Genomic DNA, 10,351 nt, shown 5'->3' with positions numbered 1-10,351 from the left:
ACAACTGCCTGTTTGGTTAAATGAAATTCTACACAATTTCATTTCAAGATGTCTCTATTCAAAAACCATTTCCAAGCCCAAGAAGTCTAGATATTCTGTCCAGATTTTGCAATCCCCTTCTGATTGACAGCCAGTTTATATTAACTGCTGATCCAGGATGAATAATAACACAATGTTGACACTATCAAAACGTAATATAACGCAAATACTGCCTTCTGTATATTGGCCTAAAAGAAAAACAGCAATTCATTGTTGAAAAGAAAAAAAACGAGACATCTAGAGATAGGCCTACAGGCATACACTTCTGGGTAAAGAACCATGCGGCACCGTGTTGCCAAGTCCGTGCTTTTCCCGCGCTATTACACTGTTGCCGCAGATTAAAGCGATTTCCCCAGAACACGGTTTCGACCGGAGGCACGACCGAGAAAGTTGAACACCGTGGGAAAACGCTATTGGACTAGTCTTGATTAGAAATCAGGCCGATTTGATTTCAAAGGACCTGGCAACCCTGACAACACTGATAAGGGTTAATGTTGTTTACGAGTGTTTTCGGGCAGTATGGGCAAGTTAGCAGTGCTCTCGTTAGCTGCTGTTGCTCTGGCAGCTTTCATCGGAGAAAGGCTCGTTGCACTTAGGTTTGTCGATATTTCCAGTTGCATTTAACGTTTGCCTCTTTGCCTACCAAGGCTTTCAATTGCAATAAAGGCTTTCTTTGACTAGAACGCTGTTCTAACCTTTGTTGCTAACGTTACTTTTTTTAATAACGAGTCCAAACTTTTAAAAACTCACGCAAAATATAATAAATGTGTTTTTATTGTAATTCCTCTCTACAGACATTTATCACTTTCCTCCAGAGAACTTACCCAAAACTACCTTCCCAACTGTCACCTAATAGAGGGCATAGGTAAGATAAACGTTAGAAACACTGCTTCGCTGTCATTTGCTGGTCAGTTTGAAATAATGTAATGTGTTTGTATGTTTCTAACACTTGAAATGAGGATATTTTGATGTTATTTCCGTGTTTTCAACAGAGTATGGGGCTGAAGATATCACCATACTTGACGATGGATTGGCTTTTCTGAGCACTGTATGTAATGAATCTTTTCACTAAGCATTTTGATTAGTTAAGAAGACAATACGTCATTATTAATCAAAAGGTGTGGGTATGTTCCTGGATTTACTCAAACTCTATCACCAATGCAGTGCAGCATGAGGCTAGAGTTGAATCAATGCTATGATGTCTGCTCAACTGTTAAATGCATATTAAGCTAGCAGCTAATGCTATATAATACTACTATAATATGTGAAATAGTATAAATACAATGGAGGACACTGTTTGCATCAAGTGTAAATCAATACAGAATCGTACTGTATTCATACAAAGTGTAAACAGAAGTGATACTGAGGGTAAATTGTCTAAGCAGTGGTGGACAGAGTGAGTGCAAAAAGATAGTCTTCTAATGAATTATGATCAATTAAACCCAGGGCTTGAAGTATCTAGGCTTACCGTCCTATTCAGATGACCCTGGAAAGATCTACTCCCTGAATCTGTTGGATTCTGATCTGAAAATTAAAGCACTGAACATCAAGGGTCAGTTTGACAAAGGCTCTTTTAATCCGCATGGAATCAGTGTGTACACCGATGAAAAAGGTTTGCCATTTTTATTAAATAAATACATTTCTAGCAATAATCTGGGTTGCATGAAGTTTAGTTGCGATTCCTCATTTTTAAAAAATGTTTCTTGATTCCGTAGTTGTTTTAAGTGTTCCATGAACGGCTCTATGGAATGTAGACACGTATGAATATATACATTGATTTTGTAGTAATATGTTTTTGTATAGTTTACAATACAAATAGTTTCCTTTGGCATTGTCAAAATTACATAGTAAGGAAAACTAGCCACCTAGTGGTCAAAAGACGTTTTACAATTTTACGATTTGATCTTCACTTATAAACATTAAAAATGTATACATTTGATAGAAGTCTAATAGTGTATGAATTCCTCTTCTTATTACAGATGGTGCCATATACCTGTTTGTTGTTAATCATCCTCAAGGCAAAAGCCAAGTGGAGATTTTCCGATTTGTTGAGGATGAAAATGCTCTTCATTACATTAAGACCATCAGGCATGAACTCCTGCACAAGTATGTGCTTCTTTAAACACAATCTGTCTGTAACCCTAAACCTGATCAGAAATAAAATTCCTGTTAATGTGCATCTTTAGTGTGAATGATATAGTAGCTGTGGGGACGGAAAGCTTTTATGCCACCAATGACCATTACTTCACTAATGGGATTCTCAAGGTTCTGGAGCCACTTCTGTCTTTATCCTGGTGTGACGTCGTCTACTACAGTCCTCAGACTGTGCAGGTTGTGGCAGGGGGCTTTTCATCCGCCAATGGCATTAATATCTCCCCCGATAAAAGGCAAGTTTCAGAAAAAGTCAAGAATTTTCATTGATGAAAGTGTAGTGTAATGCAATATTAATGCATTTCTAATGTCCTCTCATGTTGTTAATACAAGTAACTTCATTTATTTCAGGCATTTGTATGTGTCAAACATCCTGAAGCACAAAATTAGTGTCATGGAAATACAAAAAAACACTGTATTGTCTTATGTAAAGGTAAACACAATCCTATATTGAACGTTATGAGTTTTAGCTTTATTGGATGTGTTAGCTTTAAACAACCTTGAAAGCGCATTGATAATTTTTGTTTTCTTAGGAGAACGGACTGCTGACGTGTTAATTTTGTTAATATAACTGCATGTGAATTTTTTTCTACCCAGGAGGTTGATGTGGGGTCACTGTGTGACAACATTGAGGTGGACCGTGAATCTGGAGATCTGTGGCTGGGATGCCACCCAAATGGTCTCAAATTCATGCTTGGTGATCCGAATGATCCGCCGGGCTCTGAGGTGAGTGTGTTGCAGCAAATAAATATTTATTGAAGAATGTGTGTTCCTTTAATTTGTTGGCAATTTGATGTTAATATTTTTTTCTTCATTATTTACTGTTTGCTCTCAGTTGTAAAAGAGTAAAAATCAATAATTCCTTGTTCTCCTGTAGGTTATCAGGATTGAGAACATCCTGTCTGAAAAGCCCCGGGTGACTCCGGTATATGCAGATGACGGCAGTGTGATCATTGCTTCTTCAGTGGCCACCCCATATGGAGGAAAGCTGCTCATTGGAACAGTTTATCAGAAAGCTCTGATATGTGACCTTAAATAGTGAACCTAAATAAATATTTGATTTGAATAGGGCATATCATTTCAGATGTTGGCTTTTTCCGACAAACAAATGAAAGACTAGACATGCTAATTTTATTTGGTTTGGTGATCTCTAAAATGTAAATTGGTGCCAACATTTTTGTGTGCGGTGACATGTTATACTTCATTTTTAACTAAAGTTTTAAAATCATAATGATTTTACATTCCGTTTGGGTGGAGTGAAACTAATAGTTTGAGCATTTAACAGTGTCCTATAACTTTGTAACACAAAATATTTGAAAAGTAAATGATGTCAGTGAAAACTAATAATTTATGATAATATATGAGTGAACTTTACAAGCAATATCCCTTGTGTTCTGGTCGTTTGACCTGTTTATTGACCCCTGAAAATTCTAGGTAAGGTTGTTGCATTGGAATTAAACATAATGACTTTGTTCACACAGGGTATATAGTTTTTTTTTTTTTTTTAAAGGCTGGTGAGGAACTCCAAATTAGATAAAGGATTTTCAGCATAGCATAAAGGTTAAATATTTTGCTTTAAGAACCATAGATAAGACTAAGAATGTCCAAACTGTACCTTGCAAGTGTGAATGATACTAGTGTGGAGATTTTGAGCAACAATATAATATGATGCAAACTGTATATTGGGGAACAGGAAGGCAGTGTGGTTGTCACATGTTTGGAAGAGAAAGTGTATGTGTTCTGTGTATGTGTTCATGACTTAATGTAGCTTCTGAATTTTATTTTATATGATTATGAAACTAATCCATTTTCAGTATTTTCTATAGATATGCACTTCACTTACACAAAAGGGTTGCATGATACCAAGTTGATTATTCATTAAAACTCATAAATGAAAAAATGTAACTGTGAGGTTTTCCTCTTTGCAGAACTGTAAAGTCAAGAGGGGCATTTTAGTGAAATAGAAAACTAAGCATCACATCATAGTCACAATCTAGAGCAAAATGTAATGATCTGAACTCTATTCAGTCCATTGGAGAGGAAAGTGAGGAAACACGAATAGCAAAAACAGAAAAAAAAGTCAGCACTCCTCCTTACTTACAGCTGTTTATCAGCATGAGTAAGGACTTTATTCCAGTCTCAAATGTGCTGTTGGCTAAAATCGTAAACAAAGTCGTAAGTGCTGGGCTCTTTGGGAACAGGAGGGGGGACATCAGGAATCTGAATGTTTTCGAGGTCCAAGAGGCGAAGTTTCAGCTCCATATTAACCAGAGTGTCCATATCTGATTTGGTGAGCTCACTTGTCATCTCCTTTCCCAAAACAGCATTCAAGCCATCAGTCCAAATGCAGAACTAGTTGGGGAGAAAAAAAAGGTTTATATAATAGAGTATTATTGAGGACAATGCATGAATTCAAGTAGTGTATGAGTGATATAGTATAAAAAAAGTTATATTGGCTTTGATGTCTAAATGATTAGGTGATGTTATTATCTTATGAAAAACAAAGGTTGTTTATCTTTCCACGAGACCAAAATCCTTTTTATATGACTGTCCTGGCCTTGTCTGCTATGACATACTCACTTCATGCTTGTCCGGAGCAATGAAGTTCAGATATTCATCAGAGTTATGATGAATCGAAAAAGCCAGCTCCAGCAGCTCCTGAAAAGCAGAGGAAGAATAACAGTCTCCAAGCCTGGAGTACTTGACCTCGCTTCCTTCTACACAACTTCCATTTGCACTTAACTACAGGTGCCTCTGCACCACAGAGGGCTTCTGTCATCGCTACACTCTCCTGCCAAAGTCAACCAGCTGGAGTGCAGTTTCCAGCAAGGACATTTTAGAACTTTAAAATGCTAAAGAACTTTAAAACTAAGTTTTAAAAATAAGATTTCAGAGACGAATGTCCATTTAATTATAACAAATTTACAGGCAAATGTATGTCTTTTACAAGAATAATAATAACAAAAACGTGCTTGATTTCCAAAAGCGCAGAAGAAAGACGTCCCTGGAAAAGCGCGTGCACATGTTGATTTAACGCTCTGCTCAGATTCGTCGGATTGTCTTAGAACTTTTCAATAAAGGAACTGGTTCATATTCAGGCGATTTATTCGAGAATTCAACAACAGTAGTTAGGTGGGTTGTATCGTATGCTTTTGAAGAGCCTATTCGAATTGTGTGCAGTCCGTGCGCGCGGTAGTTAATCTCGTTTTTATTTGTATTTTTTAATCGCAATAAGGCAAACTGAAAACTCAAACAATTCAGGTACATTTCTTTGGCCGTGACTTTATTTTTATTTTTTAATTAGGTGTGTTGACCGACTCTTCTTCTGCTCTGAATATGGCAGATCTATCAACAATAACCACAACCATACACATAATGCATCCACGGCACTTAAGTCGTACGTTAAATTGAAGTTAATGTGTGTGTGTGTGTGTGTGTGTGTGTGTGTGTGTGTGTTGCCTGTGCAAATATAACCTACCTACAAGAGATTGTTATCTCATGTCATTACTTTATTGCTTACTGTTTGCTTTGACTATAAACAATAACTCAGCTTTAACTATAAACAATGTATATTTTTCTTGTTCAAGTTCAGAAAGACACCTTTTGTCATGAATGGTCAATAAGAATAAGAGACCATACATACAGTGGATGTGTTTTTTGCCTTGTTGTTGACTCCATTAGTCCTTTATCCACATCTAACCACTAGATGGCGTCATTTGGACTTAATTGGCATTGCTGAATTAATTGCTAATTGTTTTCAGCTGTTGATGTGTTTGTTTGAGGCAAAGTCCATTGATGTATTCTATAGTTTGTATTCTTATTGTATTCCTACAGTATTCTTTGGTTTGAGGCCACCATTGTCGTCGTGCATTGTTCTGCCTATAGGTTTGTTTTATTATATATTTGTTTTGACTAGTTATCTTGAGTTTAAGGCTGTAATTTGTCATTTCAATAAAATCAGCCTGCCTTGTGAGCTCTGAGTATGGATCCACTACACCTAGTCCTGTCCTGTCTGGTGTGATTAGTTGCAATAATAATTTCTTACCTTATTCTTAAGTGCTCCTTTTTCCTTCATGTGTGGGCAGTCTTTACCCGTGACCACTGCTTTGATATCTGCTACTGTCACTGGACGTAGAAGTTGGAAAATTTAGAACAGTAGAAATTATATTCTACTTCACTATGATTGTCCAAAAAGAGCGTGTTTGGCGCTAGTCTGATTCAAGCTTGTGGGTCCATATGGCGTCAACAGTCAATGTGATGAATAATAAAAGCCATTACAGGTAAAAAACAGTCATTTTAATTTACAACAATGTCATTTATAAGAAGTGTATTGCTCACCTTTCTCCTGGAGAGATTCAGGTGAAATTTGTCCTTGTGAGAATTCCTCTATATCTCCATAGTGTAACACTTTGTGGTTTGGTGATAGACGGCAATACCAGAACTTGTCTATGGGAGAAAAAGTGAGATGGATATAGATAAGAATATGCATGTTATGTACTGTGCAAGTTATTGATTGGCTGTTTTCTTGCAACTTGCTTTTTACTGTCCTCATAATGATCCATTCCAATTAGATTTTACAGTTTTTTTTTTCCACTAGCAGGTCAACAGCACTGTAAATGAAAATTAGATTTTTATTAAAGCAGCAGTGACCTGAGAAAATCAGTTTTGATTAAAAACATCAAGTCTCAACTGGCTGCCCTCTCATTTATTTAGATATTGCTATTTCATAGTAGGTTTGGAAATAAAAATTAAGAAATGAAGAGAGCACAATGGTTCTCTCTTTTAGAGAAAATGAGAGAGCATTTGCATATTTGTTGCTGTGTGTCCAAAAAAAAACAGAATTAGATTATTCTTTTAATATATGATATCTTTAAGTTGTTGTGTTTGTAATATCAAACAGACCAAGCATTAGGATAAAGTAGTCAGGGGAACCCAAGTCTGGTGCTCTTGAGTAGATTATAAAAAATTTGCATAATATGAATAGACATTAAACCATATGAAGAGTTCAAATAGAGTATCTTCCTTTATCTTATGACTATGCAATATGAATTCAATGTCATGTTTTTTTTTAGCTAAACACTACATCTATGCATCTGTGATCAGATACATAAAAAAAAAAAAAATTCTAAATCTATGATGCATGATTATGTTTACCTGTGCACATGTAATTGTATCCTGATTGAACTGACCTTGTCTGCGACGAGCACTGATCTTCCTAAAGCATGTGCCCTCATACATGCGGTTCAACCTCTGCTGTTTAATCAGCTCGATTACTTCTGGCTGGAGCTTCTCTCGTAGTTCTCTTTAGAAATTGAAATCAGACACAATACCTTGAACCAGCAGCAAGCCAGTGGCTCTTCATGCCATCAAGTATACAGGTGCTGGTCATATAATTTCACTAATTCCATTCAAAAAGTGAAACGTGTATATTATACTCATTCATTACACGCAGATTGATATATTTCAAAGGTTTATTTCTTTTAATTTTGATGATTATAACTGACAACCAAGTAAAATCCCAAATTCAGTATCTCAGGAAATTAAAATATTAGTTAAGACAAATATAAAAGAAAGAATTTTTAGAAATATTGGCCAACTGAAAAGTATGAACATGAAAATTATGAGCATGTACAGCACGCAATACTTAGTTGGGGCTCCTTTTGCCTGAATTACTGCAGCAATGCAGCGTGGCATGGAGTCGATCAGTCTGTGGTACTGCTCAGGTGTTATGAAAGCCCAGGTTTCCTTTTGGAAAATGAAATCTGCATCTCCATAAAGTTGGTCAGCAGCAGGAAGCATGAAATGCTCTAAAACGTCCTGGTATACTGCTGCATTAACCTTGGACCTCAGAAAACACACTGGACCAACACCAGCAGATGACATGGCACCACAAACCATCACTGACTGTTGAAACTTAACACTGGACCTCAAGCAACGTGGATTGTGTGCCTCTCCTCTCTTCCTCCAGACTCTGGGACCCTAACAAATCCAAAGGAAATGAAAAATTTACTTTCATCAGAGCACATAACTTTGGACCACTCAGCAGCAGTCCTTTTTGTCTTTAGCCCTGACGAGATGCTTCTGATGCTGTCTGTTGTTCAAGAGTGGCTTGACACAAGGAATGTGACAGCTGAAACCCATGTCTTGCATACGTCTGTGCGTGGTGGTTCTTGAAGCACTGACTCCAGCTGCAGTCCACTCTTTGTGAATCTCCCCACATTTTTGAATGGGTTTTGTTTAACAATCCTCTCCAGGGTGCGGTTATCTCTATTGCTTGTACTTTTTTTTTTACTACCACATCTTTTCCTCCCCTTCACCTCTCTATTAATGTGCTTGGACACAGAGTTCTGTGAACAGCCAGCCTCTTTTGCAATGACCTTTTGTGTCTTGCCCTCCTTGTGCAAGGTGTCAATGTTCATCTTTTGGACGACTGTCAAGTCAGCAGTCTTCCCCATGTTGTGTAGCCTACAGAAGTAGACTGAGAGACCATTTAAAGGCCTTAGCAGGTTTTTTGAGTTAATTAGCTGATTACAGTGTGACATCAGGTGTCTTCAATATTGAACCTTTCCACAATATTGTACATTTGGAATTTTGTCAGTTGTCAGTTATAAGGAGCGCTGTAGCTCTCTTATTCTATACACTACAAATATATGTGGGATTATAAGCAGAAATCATACCATGTGTCATACTCGTGGGGACAGTATGCTTGGAAATAATATTTCACATCTTCCATTGCATTCGTTATTTGTAGTGCGCCAGCCACCCAACATCAATAAGATTCGTGCTTTTGATATAACTATTTTTAATGTCTCAGCTTTCAAAATCAGTTTTATAGCGAAACACAAACTATGTGTCTTACAATAATATGTATTTCAAGCTCTTTAATGATCAGATCGCTGCATTTATGTGAAAAACTCATTAAATTAAACTGTTTCTTTGTGAAAATTCCAAATAGGCTATGTGAAAATGTATTCTCGTAATGTTTCGACTTTATTCACAAAATATTTAGACTTTATTCTTGTAGTAGGCCTATTACCACTTTATTCTCGAAACATTTTGACTTTATTCTTGAAACATTTCGACTTTATTCTCATAATATTTTGACTTTATTCTCATAGGCCTATTACGACTTTATTTTCTAAACATTTCAACTTTATTCTCGAAACATTTAGACTTTATTCTCATAATATTTATTTATTCTTTATTCTCATAAATGTATGTGTGTGTGTGTGTGTGTGTGTGTGTATGTGAAAAGATCTTTAACACTAGCTTGCTCTATTCTTTTATTATTCTATCTGTTTTCTTTTTTTAAATTATATTATTTTAAATCCCATGCTACGTGCACTGTGTTAACCTAACTGAGACTTGTTATAGCACTTATATATCATTGCTCTTTTTGTTGTTTTTGATTGCTTCCACTGTCCTCATCTGTAAATCACTTTGGATAAAAGCGTCTGCTAAATGAATACATGTAAATGTAATTTAAATGTAATATTTCTAATATATTCTTGTAATATTTCGACTTTATTCTCATAGTAGGCCTTTTACGACTTTATTCTCGAAACATTTATTTATTTTATTTTTTTATACTGGAAAAATGTAATATTGTAATCTTCCGAAAAAACATTCAGTGTGGCACTTAAATGCGGTCATATATTAGTCATGTTGAATCAATAAAAGCGGTTAAGTGTTTATCCCATAGACAGTAAAAGAAATGGACACAGCGACCCCATTCTTTCAGTTCTTTGGCGTGAGTGAGCAGGAGTAAGTATTCTGATTAATTATTTTGTATAGTATTTTAAAATGTAACGCCAGTACGCCATATTAAGTTAATTTCCTGCGAGCTTCTCCTCCTGTCTGTACGGTAATGCGACAGAGAGTCGAGTAGTTATGACGCAATCGTTAGCCTATTTTTACAAAAACTGTTTCTACGGGGCCATAATGTAACATAGAAGGTAATGGAGCCCTTTATACATTGTCGTGTATATTTAGAAATAATTAATGGACAAATGGAGTCTTTAAACGCCTCAGATGTAAAGTTATTCGCTTTCAAAGTGACGCCAAAATGAATGGGCGGCACCCGGCTGACTTCAACTTCCGGTCGACTTCCTTGCTGCCTGGTTTATCCAGCTACCGTTATCAGCATTTCATTTGTTTCTTC

The 10,351-nt window shown here is 36.4% G+C and overlaps 2 protein-coding genes across 3 annotated transcripts in view; one reads left to right on the top strand and one right to left on the bottom strand.

The window, feature by feature from the left end:
• Positions 1-363: 363 nt before the first annotated feature.
• Positions 364-3,691, top strand: LOC113059725 (serum paraoxonase/arylesterase 2-like). Of its 2 annotated transcripts, XM_026228270.1 has the most exons (9): positions 364-635; positions 834-904; positions 1,032-1,087; positions 1,486-1,651; positions 2,019-2,145; positions 2,226-2,426; positions 2,542-2,623; positions 2,788-2,916; positions 3,068-3,691. In XM_026228270.1, exons 1-9 carry the CDS (start codon positions 559-561, stop codon positions 3,227-3,229), a joined length of 1,071 nt encoding a protein of 356 aa, XP_026084055.1. In that variant the 5' UTR covers positions 364-558; the 3' UTR covers positions 3,230-3,691. The 2 variants fall into 2 exon arrangements, with proteins under 2 accessions (XP_026084055.1, XP_026084056.1); XM_026228271.1 differs by lacking the exon at positions 2,542-2,623.
• The window catches only part of LOC113059471 (engulfment and cell motility protein 1-like), a gene marked incomplete at its 5' end in the record, with an annotated part of 35,016 nt that continues 28,345 nt past the window's right edge, over positions 3,681-10,351 (bottom strand). The window contains 5 exons of the mRNA XM_026228002.1: positions 3,681-4,542; positions 4,771-4,848; positions 6,236-6,315; positions 6,529-6,636; positions 7,380-7,492. Coding sequence (XP_026083787.1) covers positions 4,330-4,542; positions 4,771-4,848; positions 6,236-6,315; positions 6,529-6,636; positions 7,380-7,492 — 592 coding nt within the window. The remainder of the gene's footprint in view (positions 4,543-4,770; positions 4,849-6,235; positions 6,316-6,528; positions 6,637-7,379; positions 7,493-10,351) is intronic.

The sequence above is a fragment of the Carassius auratus genome, chromosome 41, assembly GCF_003368295.1.
Source record: "Carassius auratus strain Wakin chromosome 41, ASM336829v1, whole genome shotgun sequence".
In the NCBI taxonomy this organism is placed as follows: domain Eukaryota; kingdom Metazoa; phylum Chordata; class Actinopteri; order Cypriniformes; family Cyprinidae; genus Carassius; species Carassius auratus.
The sequence above is the reverse complement of the archived record's forward strand: the minus strand, read 5'-3'. Positions and strand labels throughout refer to the sequence as shown.

What these genes read in the sequence shown, in the direction of transcription:
- LOC113059725 (XM_026228270.1), top strand. Translation starts at nt 559, where the DNA reads ATGGGCAAGTTAGCAGTGCTCTCGTTAGCTGCTGTTGCTCTGGCAGCT. An exon ending in GAAAGGCTCGTTGCACTTAG is followed by an intron (nt 636 to 833) that starts GTTTGTCGATAT and finishes TCCTCTCTACAG; the next exon opens with ACATTTATCACTTTCCTCCA. An exon ending in AGGCATGAACTCCTGCACAA is followed by an intron (nt 2,146 to 2,225) that starts GTATGTGCTTCT and finishes GTGCATCTTTAG; the next exon opens with TGTGAATGATATAGTAGCTG.